The sequence below is a fragment of the Desarmillaria tabescens genome (genome assembly GCF_030435595.1).
Source record: "Desarmillaria tabescens strain CCBAS 213 chromosome Unknown EV420scaffold_117, whole genome shotgun sequence".
NCBI lineage: Eukaryota > Fungi > Basidiomycota > Agaricomycetes > Agaricales > Physalacriaceae > Desarmillaria > Desarmillaria tabescens.
Window position 1 is genome coordinate 38,536 of NW_026848416.1, and position 20,053 is coordinate 58,588.

A 20,053-nucleotide genomic window follows, 5' to 3' on the forward strand; every position below is an offset into this window, starting at 1 on the left:
ACCAATCTATGTACTACGGACTTACTAAGGATTCGCTTCAAGTATTCTAAATTTATTCCAGACTTGTAGTATAAAAGCTAGTATACACCATGGAAAATAGGGAGTGGCTAGACACAAGTTACTGGACACTAGCCATCATCCATGTTATCGACCACCATTATCGCTTGTACTCGCCAGGAGATAGACAATAACAACATAGTCACTCCAAGTTATACTCTCTGTCATGGCTTTTCTTCTAACGGTATTGGTGTATGCTCATATTGCACCAATACATGGAATTTGGTGTCCACAACTCGCTTTTATCTTTTAATCTGCCAGCATCGTTTCACTTTCACCAGCCAGGATCGTTTTCATCAGTTTTCACCTTCTACATCGCCATCGTTTTACCCAGCTCAGTTCAGGATCGTTACGTCCCCGTGTGGACTCAGATTAGGATCGTTATTGCTGCCAGTAGCATCTGTCATGGAATTTCAGTCAACAGCTTCAGTATAGGATCATCAGTCATGGTATTTGGTATCTTGCTGTCAGTTTTAGTATAGGATTGTCTCCATGTAGACTCAGGATTAGTATCAGTTTCATTTTGCCACCATTAACCTCAGTATAGTTTCAGTTTCAGTCCAGCCCAGTCCCAGGCCATCGTTTTGCCGTCACTAGTTCCCCCTCATATCATCGCCAGTTCATCTTATCTTCGTTTTACTGCCAGTTTCTCGTTTCTCAACTACAGTCTTCGTCTCTTGCCATCACAGTATTTGTTATCTTGCCAACAGTATTTCTCTTTGACAGCATTTTCTCTAATTCCATCAACATCGCCCATGGCTTTTACTAGTTAAATTTCCATCACTTCATTCACGGTTTGCTGGTATTCCCAGTTATACCGGATTCCATTTCTTCTCAACTATCGAGACCCTTCCTGGCTTACAGCCAACATTTTCTAGTACTCGATCGTTAAGGGTACTACTTCGCTGACTGAAAAGTTGCAGTGTATACTTGCATTCTTGAGGAATTCATCGCACGGAGGTGCACCAAAACACTCGCACAACAACAAAGCCTTTATTGCCGCTACATGCCATTTGCTGTGAACTCCTCTAGAGTTTTGGTTTTTGCCATTGCCATGGAAGTTTAGGCTCATCACCGTAATACTGGTATATACGGGGCCATACCGTACTGTACAGGCTCATCACTGCTAGAGTATGGTGACGGGTATGGGACCTCCATACCCATATGGGAACCATATTTTTTATGGTCATATCCATATATGGATACAGTGCAGATCCCTAGAACCATTCGCAAATCACCCTGTAGGAGACATATGTAAATGTAAGTCAGAATTTGTAAAGCACCGCAGGTTGCTGCTATCTGGGCTTTGGGAGCTTGGACCATCAATGGAATTTGTCCATAGTGGAGAGACAACAAGCATCGATTGATGGTCTCAGGTTGCTAATTCTTGTAAGTAGATCATCATGGGAAGTGTGGAATGATGCAAATCTTGTTTGACTGGAATGAGAAAATGGTGCAGGAGACAGTACTAGTGAAGGTCAAAATATTCAGTGCCATCTCCGACTGGGAGATGAGGGGTGTAGGAGATCGATTAGAGACTATGACTGGCCTTACATCATTGAGAAGTCACATAGATATGGCATATACATCAAGTCTCACATGGTCAATGCAATGATTCTAGATTGAGAAAGATTGTAGCTGTACATGCAGTACAGAGGTGAAGCAATCTCATCGTTGGTGGCTTGCCCACCAGCTTTACATTAGGGTAACTTTTTGAGGCACCAGTGCCTCTGGCAGATGAAGTCAATAGATGAATCAATAGCGCTTCAAGTGAAGCAGCCATCATACTTTAATGGGTCCCAGAGAACCAACTTTCCAGAATGTAGAATATTGACACCAAGTTCACAGCAGCTTTCGAACAAATTTCTTGCTTGATACAGTGTCAACATAGAGCAAAAAAAAAAAGGGAAAGAAAAGAATGGCATCAAAATAAATTTAGTCTGCAGCAGAGAGGTAAGTCAGTTTCCTTCTGACTCCTGTGTAGTAGTTCAGAACTTGGAAGTAGGAACACAACCAACATGATCAAGACGTGATCAAGGTGCTGCCAGCACAGCTTGTTCAAACATGGAAGCAATTTCATATTTCATTTTCCCTTGTTAATGAGCTATGGTCATGATCAGCCACACCATCAGTGAAGATGACAGTGTGGACCTCCAGTGCCCCAATGCTGCTGTGGTTCCCATTCAAGCTGTACTCGAGTCAGAAAACCCTACAAGGTGTGTCCATTTCCTGTTATTTGACAGTTTCCCCTCACCATTGCTCTAGCAAGAAACATTGTCATCAAGATCAAGAAATGACATGACATTTTATTACGGTTTTACCCCTATTTTCCTTATCTTATCTTATCCTTATCTCTCAGAACCCTGGACCTGCCTATCTTATCTCCCAGACCCATGATATTCTGCCGGCACACTCCTTACCCATATACCTGGTTGCCGTCACCCCAGTTCACCACTGCCACCCCCAGGTGACCTATGACCCACATGTGCCATCATGCTTCCCTTGATGGCATCATGCTTCTTAGTAGTTGGACAAGAGTCAACCGCCAGTCAAGGGTGGTCTACGGGATGCAGCCCATTCAGATGGAGTCCTGCGCAGATGCAGGTGATATGCACTCTTTACTCTCATTCATCGGGAGCACAGTGTCCTCACTCCTCATTCGTTGAAAGACGCACTTCTCGCTGCACGCGCCCTTGTAGACACTATTCTTAGTACGAGTCTAACATGTATTTAAGCTAGCCTACGCTGTGGCCATAGACCCCAGCTTCAGGCTAAGGTTATATACTCCTAACTCTTACAAGCTCCTTGCTTTCACTATAAAGTGATGCCTAACTTCTCGCAATCAACCAACACCTCTCTAACACTGAATCATCGAATGCGAGTGACAGGATAGAGATCAGCCTTGGAGTAGATTCGAGTTAGTGCTTAACATATTTTGAGATGTGTTGAACTTTATCTCACATAATGGTAGGCCCATTGCCGAATTTTACCTTTGGAATATTGCTCAGCATTGTTTTTAGGACCCATCACCTTGGACACTCGAAAAGATGGATATGCTTTATGATCTGCATATGGCATGTGTTGAATGCTTTGCTTTCCCTCGACACTGAAATTTTATTTTTGTATTACAGGCAAGATGTATCAGCCATGCCGTCTTTGAACCAAGTATCTGCTCAGTTCATCCAACATGGCAGGAAGGCAGCACCCTCAAAGAGAAGGTCACAGTCAGCATGAGGGTTTGAAGTAATGAGATTCAGTCGACCCTTAACATGTTTCTCTGATAGTTATGGTATATAGAATTGAGTAGTGATCATTCCTGCGAAACAATGATATGTATGGAGTGATCCTGAGCTGTAAAGTACAGACGGCGCTGTGTTGAATTGAACAAGATGAGGACGATATATATGAAATGAATCTGTCAGTGGAAAAAAAATAGCCAGGACTAGAATTAGATATAGCAAGTCTTTGTTAGTATGATATCATCGAGGCACAGTGGACGCACATACAGGAAATGTATATGCCCCAATTGATTTAATATTCATGGATTCTGTCTGCGACATGCAGAACAACGGCGAGGAACTGAAATGAAAAAGATGTCATGGCCTTGTCCTTCTGAATGAGATGCATTTAACTCATGACGAGAAGGCCTAGTGAGACTAGCATTTGAGGGCCATCGCATGCGCATGGCATATCCGAGTCCTATTCCAATAGTCATTCGATTTGTAATATACCATGCATTATGTTTGCTTGATTTCTGGTCGTCTATCTTCATTGGCTGTTGGTGCGACACTGAAATTATAGGCGTGTACCTTTCACATTCCCAGCAGGGATATGTTCATGAATGAAGAACTCATTGAACTATGAGTGGAACATGCTGCCCTTACCATCCCCTTCTCTGGATTTCTCTTGATGATTTAGCAGGGAAGATTGGACCTCCTCCTCCTCGAATCTCTCAACATTGGCTCAAGCTGGAACATTAACAACTTGTCAGACCTAGATGAAGCATCATGTCTAATCCGACGGGTGCCCAAGTTATGCCATGTCTGTTTCCAAGGTTCCGTGCATGAGAACTACTCTCTGCTCTTCCATGTAGCAATTGTCAGGGCCTGGCTCGGCTCGGCTTTGGAGGCTTGGGCTCGGCTTGAGGAAGCTCAGGCTTGTAAAATCATGAGCCCAAGCCCGCTTGGGCTTGGGCTCGGCTTGGGCTCAGGCTCAGGCTCAGGCTTGGGCTTCATGCACTGTATCAACAATAGGTAGCAGGTCAAGTCACAGTAGATATTGTTGAGCCTGAATAGACATTAGCTAGTATTACATGAAGGTATCATCAAGGACATCATCTCCATCAATGAAACAATCAGCATCCAAAAGCCAGTCTGACGTAGTATTACCAATACCCTTCATAGTGTCATCTTCATGGGCCTGCTCTTCTTCGAGGGACTCCTCAGTAGCCAGAGTGTGTTGCTCCCAGACGTTATCATCACTGTTGCGAAGGGTGAACTTGAGAATCTGGAGCGCCTCGACAACATCTTCCCACAAGCAGTTACAGAGCTTATTGATGGTGATACCCCCAGCTGAGAATACTCGCTCACTTGCAACAGATGATGCCATAATGGGTAGATAATCGAGGGCTATCAGCCATGGAAATCACTGCCTGTGCCGTCATTTAGTTTGGCTATCAAATCATTCAGCATCAATGAGAGAGAAGAAAGGGCATGTACATGTATGTAGTCCCAGCACCATTAAACAGCCGTGTACTGGGTACCCTATAAATGACAGTGAATAGTAGAGTATGGATCTCTGCCAATGGAAACCAAAGACTTGCAGAACGTGAGTGAGACAAACCATAGCAGAAAGTAGCCAACTCACCTCAGATCACTTTTTCTCGCTGCCAATCAAAGGAAACCTCACCAGCTGGGACAGAAGAGTTCTAGCCCCCACACTGACTAGTGGAGACTGGATGAATAGAGGTGCACATTTATCTAACTAGAGAAAACTGAGCAGACACTGAGATAATGAAACCCACACGCATGCACCATGGCTCATTTACTGGTCACTCACACCACTATTCTTGCAGTTGTCATGCCTTTGAATGATGTAACAAGCCTGGTATTGCTCCTGCATTTGTCGTGTCCATCACAACAGGTAGTGGAGATCGTCAACACATCACATTGACCTGGAGAGCTTGAGCAAAGGGAGAGGTGACAATTTTTTTACTCACCCTGGATCACTCAATCATGAGCATCCCCTCCTCCAATGAACCCCGAATCTCCGATTCACATTTGAACAGTATCAGTACCGTGTTCGTCATCATTAGGGAAGACTGAAGAAGTAATGATTAGCACAAAGAAATCAGGACCTCATTCATTGGCTTACCCTGGTTAGCATTCAACCTGATAGAACAAATGTAGTGGAAGAAGACTGAAGGGATGTGCTGGAAGGAGAGAGAACCCAAAGGAAAAGTCGGCACAAGGGAGAGGGGGAAATGCATAAAGATATGTAGTGTAGAGACAGTAAGCAACAGCAGTAGATGTACATGATTTATTGATGGAAGAAAAGGGTGAGAATATGAGAAGCATCAGGGAAAAGAATGAAGTCGGCAGCAGTAATGTAGAATAAAGAACAGAGCAAAAGGTAAGGGGCATAAAACATGGTGAAGGAACAGCAAAAGCCATGATGGACAATGTGAAAAATTCCCATGATGACCTCAGTAGTGGTGGATCAGCAAAGTCCATGTTGGCTGATGCAAAATTCCCATGGGGGTTTCCCATCTACATAATGACCAATATCCTATATTCATAGGACTTGGAATTTTCCAATTGCCAGGGGGTGGTCTTCATCCATTGTCAGAGGCTTTTCATGAAGCTACCCAATGCATTCAATATGGTGGTTCTCTGTAGATTGCAAAATCATGCTTGCCTTTCCTCCGAGATCGACATGGGGATAATACCTGTCGACTAGATGATGACAGTGAACTCGGTGAGATTGTATCTCTGGATCGATGAAGTTCATCTGAGGAGTGAGGATGGACCGCTTTTGAGGACCATACTGAGCATATGGATGGTAGCGGACATGTTGTATGGTTTTGTGCCTTGGTGCTTTGAGAGTGCATTTATCATTAGGAGGTGTAGGATAAGTCCTAGTTGTGATGATAGGACCACTGCGGAAAGTAGAAATTCAGGGGGAGAAATACAGAACATGTGTAAAGAGTTCACAATGTAAATCCAGGAGATGAGATTTAAACCCCCAATGAAATTTAAGCAATGTTGTAGGTGTTTCACATACTCATTCAGGGCATTATTTTATCAATCACTTTCTCTGAAAAGAATGGGATAAAGTTGTAAGAGCACTGCATGGACTGTGTAATTAAACATCTGCTACAAGGCAGGTATACTTCAATCCTTTGTAGTTCGAAAGAAGGGGGAACAGAGTCTAGAGATGATGGCATGACATCTTCCTTTCATAATTATCTGCTACAGTCTCCAGACAAATCCTTGATAGAGGAATTTTAGAAGATTGGAAGATATTAGAAGGAAATATCCTTACAACAGCTTGGCTCTCACACCCATATCCTCCATTCCTCCAAATAGGGCCCAATTCTTGAATTTACAAGAATGATATTAGAAAGTTGGGTCCCATTGGGTGCACACATTTATTTTGTTCTCTTTCAACCATGTTTCATTGATAATTCTGCTGACAGCTTGGAGCTTACTTCTGGTCGATTCTGGATACTCATGGATGACTTGAAAGCATGTGGGAACTGAGAGATATGCTGTATTCAGGTTGTTCTGCAATATCAGAATATTATATTCATCTTCATTAAAGAGAATGTGTCATGCACTGCAGTGATCTTGGGCCACATATGCTCAGGAAAAGAGACCAAGAAAAAACCTAGCTGAGAGTAGAGGAAAAGGGGAGATAAGTGAGCAAACATAAATATGAACTAGGAAGATAAGCCCACTGACATGTAACGATGGCATGAACAATGTCAATGAACAAATCTTATAATCCCTCTTCTGGGCATAAAAAAAACTCAGATTGGAAGAATGCACAGGATCCTGCACTTATTGTGAGAGTCAGAATATTAAGTATATCAGTCATCCAATGAAGATTTTTGCAGGAGCAATTCCTTGAAAGATTGTGCGACAAGAGAAGGGTGGAAGAATTGGAAATTGACATGTGCACCTCATGTGGGGAATTTGATTGGTGTTATTTGGTAATTAGAGTCTTTCCTTACTTCCCTCACTTAGCGTGGATGCATGATCCTTTTCTTCCTCAGATGATAGCTCCAAGTTGGCTCGAAGGTTATCTGACCGATATGAAAGCAAACCAGTGATGTGCATTACATTGGTATGCTTCTGGTGACATCATAACTGATATTATTTCTAGATTACCATGCCCAACATCTTCTGGCATTTATTCAAGGCAAGCCTAAAACATGGTAAATCCTTCCCCCAAATGATCAACATCAACAGCATCTTGTCACAGAGCTATATATCGACATTCCCTTTGGCATTCGCTGGCCCTCATAGTTGCATATTCTCAGGCTGAAGAATCTTCTGGTTTGTAGGTGGTATAGGGAAGGAAGGGTGGATAGGGCAGATAGTGATGAGGTTTATGTGCAGGTTGATTAGGTGGGCTTGATGGATGGCAGTGAAGAAAAACGATGACTACCATTTGGTGTGGTAATGCATCCTTCCATGGTTGTCTAGTATGAGCATCCAGTTGCTACACCATGTAAGACTCTCCTACTACCCCAGAAATGTTTACTGACAGTAAGATCCCAGACGTGTAAACAGTTTAATGTGCTCATAATGTTCCACATCGATTCGCATGGACAAACCTTCTAACTCGACATTCTCTCCAATGACCACCTGTATTCCATCGATGATGCCGATCTTGAGCACTGTACGTGGCACAGCACCTCTCGTTGGCTCACACAAGACTCCCCTCACACCCACTACCCTCTCCCACCCACACAGTGTCACCTGTATCCAGAATTAAATTCCTCCTAAGCCACTGGCTCATAACTATATCCAAGAGATTATGGCTGGTCTTCTCCATTTAGCTTATTGCACACAGGCACAGATCCTTGGATGCACGTTATTTCACTGGAGTGAATCTCGACATGGAACATAAATCTGAAGTGAGTATCTTAGATGGGTAAATGCTCATCCATCTGGTGAATGATGGCTAATGCATGTAGGCTACAGAGGATCACACTCCTGCATTCAGATGCTAATGGGAACCTTACACCTGACATGAAATCCACTCTATCAGCATCAGCCTGTGCCCAGTCAACATGACAGGCAATGCCCTAGCTCTAAGTGGCAACTTCTCCAAAATGCTGCCCTACAACTGGAAGACCAGCAAATGCACCTACCTTGATGACTTAGGTGACATGGAAGTACCTATCCTCCAGTTCTTCTAATTATGCTTATTCATTTCTACATACAGTGCGACCACTACATCCAAATCATCCTCAAACCACCCACAATCCTCATCATCTGTGCCCACGTCATCTCCCTCTACAGCACCCAGCCCTCCCTCACTACCAACATGCACACCCACTCCTTCAGCTGGGTCCAATGGCACCAGTGCAACAACCACCTCCATCCTCATCACCATACTTTCCCTCTACTTCTTCTCCTCCTTCACCCCACCACTCACCTCCCCACACAGGCCCTCTGATGCCTGGACCATCCCCATGGTTGTGTGATGGTCAAAAATGCAACTGTCTTCACCAGCCCACCGCCCAAGGTGGTCCTTGAACTCATTGAACCATCGGACTATGATGAAGACTGGTTTGGGATGATTGCCATTGTTCAGTTATAGGGGAATGTATGCTTTTTTTCTGTTTGGAGGATGTTCAACTGCCAGCATCTTTGGAGTAGGGACAAGCCTTACTGGCACCGTTCCCAGTGAATGGTTGTTGGATCAAGTATGGTATGGTGTTCGGCCACCAATGGCCTTTGATGATGTCCGATTATTCAACCAAATTGCATGCTTCAGTGCCTCACCCCACAAGTTATTTGGCAGTCCCATGGCATGGAGCATGGCTCGGACCTTTTTGAGGAGTGTGCAATTGAGTCTCTCGGCGACTCCATTGTGTTCAGGTGTGTCATGGACTGTGAAGTGATGCTGGATTCCTTTCTCAGCTAGGTAGTCATTGAAGTCATGACTCTTGTACTCCCCTCCTCCATCTGAATGCAATATTTTTATCTTGATGCCATATACCTTGTCCCATCTCGCCTCAAGATCCTTAAATGGCTGCAACATCTCATCTTTTGAATGGAGTAGCACAACACATTGCCTGTGAATGTGATGTAGTACTTCTTGTGCTGGGGTGGCTCAACAGTTGCAGGACCCCACACATCGCTGTGAATTTGGTCACCCACTCCCCCTGACACATTGTTCTCTCTAGACTTAGATACTGCTTTCTGTGTCATTCTACCATGTAGACATGATGGGCATTGATCCTTCAAGGTAGGGCTTCCTTCATCAAGTTCTAGACCATCAACTAATTGATTCTTGACAAGCTTCTTTGCCGCATTGACTGGAAGATGACCCATCAGACAATGCAATTCATCTGGTGTCACAATATGTGGTCCATCATCAATGTGATAGGCTTCTGGATGGGGAACCAGTACATGGAGTCTGTATAGCTCATTGACGTGAGGTATTGATCCAATTTTGTGATGCTTCTTGTCAAAGATGTGGCACTCCTCATCCTTGAAATCAAGGGAATAGCCTATTTGGGTGATGTGACCAACAGAAAGGAGTGTAACTCTGAGATTAGGTGCATGGAGTACATCCTTAATAAGGACCTTCGTCATCTGATTCTTCCCATTAGGAATCATGATATGCATGTCACCCTTCCCGAGTGCTTCAAATTTCTTCTTGTCTGCTGCCATTATCCCTCGAGGTTTGATAGCTGTATAATTCATCAACCGATGATGTGATGGTGTTATATGCTGTGTAGTGCTGGAGTTCAACTTCATGCTCATGCTCTGTGTCAGCAACAGCTGCTGCAAGGTTCCCAGAGGTAAGTGAGGTTATTTCTCCAATGAGCTCTGGTGTACTGATGTCTAGTTCATCAGCTTCATCATCACTGTCCTCATCTTTGCTACCACTGACATCCTGGAGTGGTGGCAGATCTGAGAAGTCTTCTTCCTCCACAAACCATGCAGCATCAAACTCCTTGTCTGCCTTTGCCAAGTTTGCTTGTCCATGGCCCTTCCTCAGGCCTTGGCCTTCTTTTCCTCCTCCCTTTGCCCAACAATCTCTTGCCATATGTCCCTTCCGGTGGCAGTTATAGCACTTCACCAATTTCCTTGACTTCTTTCCGCTGTTCCCACTGTAGAATGCAGCTTCCTTCTCACCTTTCCCTGCTGACCTGACCTTCCGTCAGTCTGCTTCATTGTTGATGCCCTGTAGCACCATGTCAGGATTGAGAGCCTTGCCAAGGAGTGTCGATGCCCCTGTAAGCGCAGAGAGATATGTTTCGAATGAGGTGGGGAGTGATCCAAGGACTATTGTGACGAAGTTATCATCCCCTGGGTCTGCTCCCATCGCGATGAGGTCCTCATGTATGGACTGTAGCTTCATGAGGTGAGTCTTCACATCACCTCCTTCTGTGCATCGCTCATCCTGGAGCTTCCGGTGCAGGCCAACCATGACCATCTTCGATTTCTTCTCATACTCCAACTTTACCTTCTCCCACATCGTTTTCACTGTCATCTCACCCTTCACCTTCAAGAATAATGAATCCAAAATGACTGAGGCGATTCCCTGCTTGATTATGGCCTGCTCAGACTTCCAAATCTGGCACCTGTTTGCAGACTCATTCATTGCCTTTGTCTCATCTGCTGTGGGATTCTTGGGATCTACCACAGCTGGTGCAGTCAGTTCTGTCACAGTCATAACATCCTTGAAATGGTTGCTCAGACCTGCAGCATCGACAGCAAAAAGGAAGTGGTCACGAAAGAAGATCCAGTTCATGCCATCAGCCTTGCATGTGAGGAGCTTGGCAAAGTACTCACTGAGTTTCACAGTGGATGATAAAGTGTTGGTGGACATGATTGATTGATAGCGAGTCTATGCAAGATGAGTATGTTATCGTTGAGATTCAGTTATGGCCAGGGCCCATAACCTATTAGCAGCAATAGAGTGAGTGGAAGGATAATCTATCTATAAAGCAGTATGACTACAAGGCTTTTATACCTGTACAATTATTCTAGTATATTCTATAAGTGTCCTAAAATTATAGCTAAGTGAATCAGGTAGAAACTTTGAGTATTGATGCAACTTTGCATGTGTGGGTAAGGTCCGTTGACTGGTAGAAGGTTAGCACGTCAGCTTGTTCTGCTAACAAGCAGCCCTCAAGGAACATTTCCAGCCCCCCAAAACCTTTGCATTTGAAAACTTTGTAGCATATTTATCATAACATTCTAGTAAAATTGACACCACTTCTTTCTAACAGCTTTTTGCTGAAAGAGATGGTACCAGATCTTGTATGACTTGAATGAATTGCATTTTTACTTGATTATTATCACTATTGCTTCTAATCTTCCTGATGCAACAAGTTCTTTACAGGACTTACTTGGCAGACTGAAGCCAGGGTCAGAAGTCTGTTATGGAGGACCTTATACAAGCAAAGCACATCTGGCTATGTCATGTCCTAACTGCTTAATGATCCAATGCTCAAAAGATCCCTTTGTTAATACAATGAGGCTTGCAGCCTTGTGTAGCATAAACTAGTTGTTCATAATGCTCTCCTTGAGCTCATTCAGGCAGGGCCTGCTTCATCTCCATCTCACCTGGTGGTGCTATCCACATGCCAGTGTTCTGCCATACTGACTGGAATGTTTGCAGCCTTATGTACAACAACCCAGGTGTTCGTAATCATTCCTCAGACTTGATTCTTTTCATGTTGTCTTAACCATGACATGCTGTCTCTCACTGTATCTACAGAAATATTTCTCCTATCAATGATGCACCATTCATATCCTCACATTCATCAAGTAAACAGACCATGATCAGAGTTCACCATGGCAGCAGTGAGTCTGTTCGAGAGGAGAGGACAAATGGGCCTATGTTTCTCAGTCAGAAGTTCTAACTCAGGCACTTGGCCCCAATGATCTTTGCGTAAAATGAGATGGTTACCAGCTTGGGTATTGAGTGCAAAAGGATGCTGTGAGAATGCTCAACTTTAATTATCACCCAAACCACATCATCCATGCAACATTGTGCAATTTCCTCTGTTGTGTGTAGTTGGCATTCACATTGTTTTACCTTCCTCTTACCGGTGCAGACACTTCCATGCCCTTTCCTTAGGATTTGGTGGGAAATGTGTGAATCCGCTTTAGGTTCCATTACTCCTTCAGTGGTTCGCTATGCTGCACAACCTTTTTGGGCAGCTACAGGTGGGCTTCAATGCACTAACAACACAGATGGATTCAGAGTTTTAAGCATTCCATATGTGTGAGTATAAGTACGTGTGAAGCCAAGAACTTGCATTTGACAGTGAAACTTTATCAACTCGGAGAGGAGGGAGATTTACAATGGATGACAACTGAGACCTTCACACTTATTGAGGAGTTTTCCTGTATTCATGCTCATTCGCACCACAAGTATCCATGTCTCCAAGTATGCCAATGGAGCTGGTAGGGTACATTCAAATCAGTGCCTTCTTCTAATAGCAATGGGCTCTATGCTTTGACCAGTGATTAGTTGTCCTCGGCTAGTGTTAAGGAATTGCTTACTTCAAGCAAAGCATGCACTATCTGTTGATCTGCTATAATTACGAGAACATGATGTTAGTACATTGCTTCCAAGTCATTAGTGAGATTCCAGGGACATACCTTTTTCGAGGTGATCACTAACTCAGTGCCCAGATCTCTGGGTCATTTGTATAGCCCTTTTACTCATACTCAGGATTGAAATTATTGGGTTTTAAAAGTATTCAAGGCAGGGTGGCATGCAGGTTTAGGACACTCAGCTTTGAGTCACTGCCTCATTGTAGAAGTGACGAGCAGTCTGTCAGACGTGAGTTTGTCATGTTTGTTTAATGAACAAAATTCTCAGTCATGTTATACATATGGTACCTGATGATACTCATCAAGCACACTAATGGGGGTCCCATGGGGCAAGAAGAATTTAATGTTGTCACATGTCCCAAATACTCCATTCTCATGATGGGTTAAGGTAGGGTGTACCCTATGTATAACATGACTGAGAATTTTGTTCATTAAACAAATGTGACAAACTCACGTCTGACAGACTGCTCATCACTTCTACAATGAGGCAGTGACTCAAAGCTGAGTGCCCTAAACCTGCATGCCACCCTGCCTTGAATACTTTTAAAGCCCAATAATTTCAATCCTGAGTATGAGTAAAAGGGCTATACAAATGACCCAGAGATCTGGGCACTGAGTTAGTGATCACCTCGAAAAAGGTATGTTCCAAGTTCTGTGTATACAGGATGTGGTCTATGCAACCTGAGCTTTTCTGAGTGGCTGTGCTTTTTGATTACTCTCTGAGAATTCACCGAGATTCCCCTTTCATCTTTCACATGCTGTAAGTTTGTCTTCGTGCTTACAGTTATTTACCGGTCATTGCAACACCATGGTTCAATGAAACACTTAGCCTCTTGCTCTCCCTCCCTTCATCCTTCATCATCAACTTGTATTACATTGCTGATGTGTATTGTATCTTCATGTTCTGCAGTGATTCTTCATATGTGACATGAATAATATTCCCGAGAAATTGAGGCTTCTGTTCTAAAAATATCTATTTTCTCATGAACTCAAAATCTGACCTGGAAATGTGTGTCCTCCATCTGAATGTAATCACCCACAAAGGCCTCAATAATGTTAATGACCTTCTGAAGAACCTGTGTGACAGGTTTGAGACCAAGCGGCCATTATCTGAGGAGTCTAGGGCATAAATAAAAGTGCGGTTCTGCCAAGCCATCACCTTTGATGGACAGTCTGACAGTCCAATGCGTCCATTATTGCCCTGCTGCCTCTGAACTTTATTTCTCCTCTTGTTCAATTTTTTACTATGCCTGGACATGCCAAATCAAACTCGAAAAAGTGTCAGATTGCTCACAAATGCCATGACCAGCTAATGGAAAAGGCAGTCATTGCAAATGATTGCATACAAGAATGAAGCTTGTCAAACTACCTGGTGCTCCTCGGAAAGGTGCAAGAAAAATCTGCAAAGATTTTGAGGCTGTATATCAGAGAGAGACTGGAAAGGAGATCTCACTTTTCTATAGCACTCGAGCGATTCCGAGTAGCTGACTAATGAGGTTTGGGTACATGGGCCAGACTGTTTCAATGACTCAAAATAGCCTAGAATACCCATGCCACGATAATGCTGTGAAAACGGACTTGTACTCGCACCTTTGAGCATCTTTTTTTTACTGTATCTTATTGTTGTATAGTATTACACATTCTTACATTCAAACCTAGTCAAAATTTCCAACCAATTGGAACCTACAGTAAATATCCAGTTTTGCTGTTTCATTGACCGGTAAATAACTGTATGTGTTTTTCTGAATGATTGTTACTGGGCATTGATGCCCTTCTCAATGCGTCTCTTCTTTGGTCCAATCTCTCCACATTCCCTCTCTTTTCATTGTCAAATCATATGTTTTACTGTCATTCTATTTTCTCTATGATGAAACGTCTGTTTACACATGGGTTGACATTCCTAGCTATGTCTTACTAAGCACTCTGTGAAACTAATATCCCACCTTGCACTTGAGGCTGGTCCTCTGTTTGTCAGCTGCATTACCTCTCACCTTCATCTCTGCCTTGTCCATAATCGCATTCTTATGCATCACTCTGGCTCTCTCCTATTCTCTTGTCAGCATTTTTGAACTGCAGTCATAACACATATTGTGCTTACCTTGGTGAAACTCTCATTGATCATTGCCACCATCCTCAGTTTCAGCTTGAGTTTTCTTTGCAACTTCTTCATCAATACAGCGATGATAGAAAGTTGCACTTCAACTATGTCTCCTATCCTAAATATCTGTGGCTCAGTCATTATGAATCTGTGTCAATTGTGGTATGGTCAGTGCTTTCTTGCTTCCTCCATAGCCTGTCAGGATGTACTCACTTTCTCTCCCCATTCTCGTCAACCTTGCTCATGTAGAACCAAACCTTCTTGTCCTCCATATGGATGAGATTCCTCTTGATACCAGCTGCTGCGAGTATTCCCTTGGGGTCCATGCCTGGCTCAAACTCAGCCTGTTCTTGGGGGTGAGTCTTCATTGTCTCAAAATACCTATTGCTTATGTCCAGTGCAAGGTCACTGTCAGTATTGTCAGGGACCACTTCTCCCATGCTCTGTCAGCAAATTGTCATTCAAACATTAGCTGTGCCTCCATTATTGAGTCAGCAGTATCCTTGAAAGCATCTCCTCCCAACCTGATAATTTGTACGTATTGCTGTAGAAAGGCATAATTCTCTTTTCTGGTATTCAGGTAAGCCATGATTCCTCTATGCGGTGGATCCTAGACTTACATTGGTACCTCTGTTACAGGTGATAGATCCTTCTTCACCAGTATACCTTGCAGTTTGAAGACCACTTCTTCCAGTTGGTTGTCACTATCAGTCTGGACCATGTGCCAAGTCCTCTCCCTGTCCATGCTTATGACAGTTGTCTTGTTGAGCCATTTGTTCTGTTATCTGCCAGTGAGTCTTCTTCTTGGGTATATGTCGTTTTGTCCTTCTCACCTGGGGTTTGATCGCAAGATGGTGGGTCATAGTCTTCATGCTATCTATGATGTATTGCTGCAGTGCTTTACCTGGCATATTTATGTATGTCTCTCTGTCACTTTATCGAATATTAGGATGCTTACCTGCATCTTTCCTGTTGTAGTGCTCATCCATTCTCTTGTGTTTGTGCATGTCAGGGGGAGGGGGCCATCAGATTGATGTTAGTTTGTTTCTTGGCATTTAACTAGTATCATCCTGTTCTCCCCTCACCCTATGCTTAGCAATCTGCCAGACATTCAGCATACTTGTTTGCCAGTTTATCTTGTCCTGTTCTTTTACGTTTGCTCTGTTTTCAGCCCTCACTATCTGATCTGTTGTAGTTCATTTGTCCAATATTTTATAGGTTCTCGCTTTCATCCTCACTGTCTTGTCCTTGCTGATCTCTGACCCTCTTCCTTCATTTCCAGCTGTTGCTTTATCATGTCTGAATCACATGTACTACTGCTGCAATCTATGGCAATCTATCATATGATATTGCATGTCCACAGATTTATCCCCCATGGTCATATTGGAGCTTCGAATGGCTGTATCTCGATCTTGCTCCACTCTGTAAATTATGAATGGTATGATGTTTAAGTGCCTAAATTATGCTCCACATGTGCCATGGCCTGGTCAAGTTGTCCATTGATGTTGGGATTCATCATTATGTCTTCATTGCTTGCGTATCATTAACTGTACCTCTGTGCATCAGATTTTTTGCATCCGTCCTTGATTCAGTTCGTCTTAGTGTTTAAAACAGGGTATTTTAACTGTGCCAGTCACTGTTTATTCATATCATTGGTGTTAACGAGCCCCAATGGTGCACTGTGTCTCTATGCTGATCCCTTCTTCCCCTCATTGACATGATGTAACGTTCTTATTACAACTTTACCCCTATTTTTCCTTACCTTATCTTATCCTTATCCCTCGGAACCCTGGACCTACCTATCTTATCTTTTGGACTCATGATATTCCGCCGGCACACTCTTTACCCTGGTTACCTGGCTGCCGTCACCCCAGTTTACAGCTGCCACATCCTGAATGACCGATGACCCACATGCACCATCATGCTTCTCTTGATGGCATCATGCTTCTTAGTAGTTGGACAAGAGTCGACTGCTAGTCGAGGGCAGTCTATGGGATGCAGCCCATTCAGATGGAGTCCCATGCAGATGCAGGTGATATGCGCTCTTTGCTCTCATTCGTCGGGAGTACACTTCTTTTAGTGTCCTCACTCCTCATTCGTTGGAAAGTGCACTTCTCGCTGCACACGCCCTTGTAGACACTATTCTTAGTACGAGTCTAACATGTATTTAAGCTAGCCTATGCTGTGGCCATAGACCCCAGCTTCAGCTAAGGTTATATACTCCTAACTCTTACAAGCTCCTTGCTTTCGCTATAAGTGACGCCTAACTTCTTGCAATCTACCCAAACGCCTCTCTAACACTGAATCACCGAATGCGAGTGACAGGATAGAGATCAGCCTTGGTCAGACTAGAGTTAGTGCATAACACTGTTAGATACTCAAGGTACAGCTATGGTTGACTTTTCTCTTCAAGAATGGTTGTTGGCAGATTGTGAAAACAACCTTGTCAGGCAGTCTTGCTTGACTGTCAGTTGCACAAAACCTCTCAAAATTGTAACCCTGTTCATGATAGCACCTCCTATTCTGTGTATTGATATAGGAAACACCTCGCCAGATTGCATCAACAGCACTATTTCTATCACAGTTGACCGATCCCCTCATATGTATGATCTCATGGGTATAATATATTTTGGGAGTGGCCATTTCATGGCTCGATTTGTGGATAAACATGGTGTCGTGTGGTTTCAGGATGGGGCTGCTGCAGGGGGATCATTTGTGAATGAAGGTTACCTGTGTGATTATTCAAAACAGGGATTGTTGTTGAAGGGCAACAGGAGAGCAGGAATAACTGTGTATGTATGGCGAGACGACACAGCCTGGCAGTTCTAGCTGCTCTTAGTACTATATATCATCAGACTGATTTCATAGCAGGGAATTTATCACCTGAGAATGGTGATAAGTGTGTTATACTGGTAGTTTCACAAGATAGGGGACATTTTATTGAGCATTGATGCTGCTAATAAAATTTATTTATTGCCATTTTTGAAAATGATGACAGTAGCGAAAAAAAATAAAAGTTTACTTTTGGCCATGTGAGGCAATGATGTCATCAGGGCAAAGAGCATTGAGAGGCGATGTTCCAACTCTCTCTTTCTCCCTTCTTTCATCCCTCCTCTGTCAATTCTTCCCCATGTATGCAATGTCTGATACAAGCTCTCAGCACTCTACTGAACATGAAGATAATGATAATGAATACCCTAGTGAGTCCTTATATCTGCTTGAATCTAATTTACTAACCATGACCAGCATCTGCCTACAATGATGGATGCAGCATTCACTACAAGGTCAAACTCATACCAAAATTTCCTCCTCTGAGGGCTGGCAAAAAGCGATGGTCAAATGCAGTATGCAAGCCTGTCAACGCAACTTTCTATGCCCACGAACTCTCAGCCTTGGGTGAAATCCTTGGCTATGCTATCCAGTCTGTGAAGCACAATGAAAGGACTCTTGATTTCAAGGTTGTTGCTGGTGAATTACATGCAAAGAACTTTATGGCTATGTGGACAGTGCCCTGCTCAGCAGACAAGGATATGCCTCTCAATTCCATTGACGCCTTTGAAGATATGGTCAAGCAGGCAGAAAAGAAGGTGAAACCAGAAGTTGCCTTGGAATTGGTTGAAGATGTATGTTACTTCATTCTTGTAGCACATATATTCACTTTCTACTACTATAGAATGGTGAGGATGATGATGAAGACAGTTCTGACAATGAGGAAGAAACTAGCAGATCAAAGAAGAAGAAGACAGGCAAATCTGTGAGTACATATTGTTCTACTGTATTCCTCGCCTCACCAGGACTTTATTAGAGGCCTGAACACACAGCACATGAGCTTGAGATTGAGGACAAAATTGTGAACTTGCAGATGGCACACCTGTGTCATGATGTTGAGTGCTGTAACTATGGGAAGCTTTGCTGGCCAGACACAATAAGCGGGAAGCATATCTTTCTCACTGCTACACACCTTGATACTTGGGCTGCTACTATAGTGAGTCCTTGCCCCGATTCTTGCAATGATGCTTTCATATTGTACAGGTCGAAAAGGTTTCTCAAGTTGATATTGACCATGTGCCAGACACCAGAATGTTCCAGCTTGGCTGTACTGCTGTGGATGATACCCTTCAGCATTGCAAGGTGATATCCACAATGCAGAAAATCAGTGGAAGCATTCAGTAAACCATTAGTTATCATTATGTACATGCTTCAGTCAACATAATAACCTGAATGTATAAAGAATTCTCATGCCATGTCACTGGTAATGATGTCGCAAGCTTGATACAGTTTGAAGTACTGCACTCTTGACTGGTAGAAGCTGATGTCTTGAGGATGGAGATGTGACTTAATTACTGACCATGCCTGCTCAATGGGATTGTATTCAGGGGAGTAGGGTGGAAGGAACTCAATCCTGCAGCCTGATAGCACAGTTAACATCATGGCAACAGTCTAATGAACAGATATCTCACCATATGCCCTAACCAAATTTTCAATCTCTTCAGAATGATGAATATGAGCATTATCAAGAATTAGGACACTTCGAGGACCAGGATAGGGAGTCATGAGTGGAAGCTAATCATGCAAGGATAAGCTGAGATAGTAAACATGCAAAAAGCAAGACAAACCATGCTTTCACAGAGATATGAGATGAACTTCTTATGGTCAAAAGAGCCTTCTACCACCTTCGTAGCAATAATACCATCATTTAGCGTCAATGCCCCACAAATACTGAAGCACTTGTTGCGAACAAATGGCTGAGTGACAGGTGCATGCTTTCCCTGGGGGGCCCTGGCTCTATTATGACTTTACCCCTATTTTCCTTATCTTATCTTATCCTTATCACTCAGAACCCTGGACCTACCTATCTTATCTCTCAGACCCATGATATTCTGCTGGCACACTCTTTACCCAGTTACCTGGCTGCCGTCACCCTAGTTTACAGCTGCCGCATCCCGGATGACCAATGACCCACATGCACCATCATGCTTTCCTTGATGGCATCATGCTTCTTAGTAGTTGGACAAGAGTCAACCGCTAGTTGAGGGCAGTCTATGGGATGCAGCCCATTCAGATGGAGTCCCGTGCAGATGCA

General features: G+C 43.4%; 8 protein-coding genes across 8 annotated transcripts; 3 read left to right on the plus strand and 5 right to left on the minus strand.

The window, feature by feature from the left end:
* Window positions 1-4,365: 4,365 nt before the first annotated feature.
* EV420DRAFT_1652219 (uncharacterized protein) lies at window positions 4,366-4,665 on the minus strand (the record flags this gene model as incomplete). The annotated part of the gene is made up of 1 exon (XM_060478621.1): window positions 4,366-4,665. One exon carries the CDS (start codon window positions 4,663-4,665, stop codon window positions 4,366-4,368), a length of 300 nt encoding a protein of 99 aa, XP_060322457.1.
* A 4,739-nt stretch (window positions 4,666-9,404) lies between these two features.
* On the minus strand, window positions 9,405-9,839 carry EV420DRAFT_1255256 (uncharacterized protein; the record flags this gene model as incomplete). The annotated part of the gene is made up of 1 exon (XM_060466762.1): window positions 9,405-9,839. A coding segment is annotated over one exon (435 nt), but the record flags the coding sequence as incomplete, so codon positions are not given.
* A 63-nt stretch (window positions 9,840-9,902) lies between these two features.
* Window positions 9,903-10,055, minus strand: EV420DRAFT_1280891 (uncharacterized protein; the record flags this gene model as incomplete). The annotated part of the gene is made up of 1 exon (XM_060468227.1): window positions 9,903-10,055. A coding segment is annotated over one exon (153 nt), but the record flags the coding sequence as incomplete, so codon positions are not given.
* Window positions 10,056-10,719: 664 nt separating this feature from the next.
* On the minus strand, window positions 10,720-11,112 carry EV420DRAFT_1253343 (uncharacterized protein; the record flags this gene model as incomplete). The annotated part of the gene is made up of 1 exon (XM_060466752.1): window positions 10,720-11,112. A coding segment is annotated over one exon (393 nt), but the record flags the coding sequence as incomplete, so codon positions are not given.
* Window positions 11,113-14,115: 3,003 nt separating this feature from the next.
* Window positions 14,116-14,415, plus strand: EV420DRAFT_1589100 (uncharacterized protein; the record flags this gene model as incomplete). Its single annotated transcript, XM_060474884.1, is given in 2 exon segments — window positions 14,116-14,204; window positions 14,216-14,415. The coding sequence occupies 2 exon segments, from the start codon at window positions 14,119-14,121 to the stop codon at window positions 14,358-14,360; spliced, it is 231 nt and encodes a 76-aa protein (XP_060322461.1). The 3' UTR covers window positions 14,361-14,415.
* A 388-nt stretch (window positions 14,416-14,803) lies between these two features.
* On the minus strand, window positions 14,804-15,977 carry EV420DRAFT_1652222 (uncharacterized protein; the record flags this gene model as incomplete). The annotated part of the gene is made up of 7 exons (XM_060478622.1): window positions 14,804-14,917; window positions 14,971-15,118; window positions 15,184-15,378; window positions 15,438-15,539; window positions 15,591-15,748; window positions 15,804-15,874; window positions 15,929-15,977. 7 exons carry the CDS (start codon window positions 15,975-15,977, stop codon window positions 14,804-14,806), a joined length of 837 nt encoding a protein of 278 aa, XP_060322462.1.
* A 1,594-nt stretch (window positions 15,978-17,571) lies between these two features.
* EV420DRAFT_1280882 (uncharacterized protein) lies at window positions 17,572-17,799 on the plus strand (the record flags this gene model as incomplete). Its single annotated transcript, XM_060468226.1, has 1 exon — window positions 17,572-17,799. One exon carries the CDS (start codon window positions 17,572-17,574, stop codon window positions 17,797-17,799), a length of 228 nt encoding a protein of 75 aa, XP_060322463.1.
* Window positions 17,800-18,109: 310 nt separating this feature from the next.
* EV420DRAFT_1652223 (uncharacterized protein) lies at window positions 18,110-19,143 on the plus strand (the record flags this gene model as incomplete). Its single annotated transcript, XM_060478623.1, has 5 exons — window positions 18,110-18,170; window positions 18,217-18,593; window positions 18,644-18,724; window positions 18,776-18,955; window positions 19,003-19,143. 5 exons carry the CDS (start codon window positions 18,110-18,112, stop codon window positions 19,141-19,143), a joined length of 840 nt encoding a protein of 279 aa, XP_060322464.1.
* Between the last annotated feature and the right edge of the window lie 910 nt (window positions 19,144-20,053).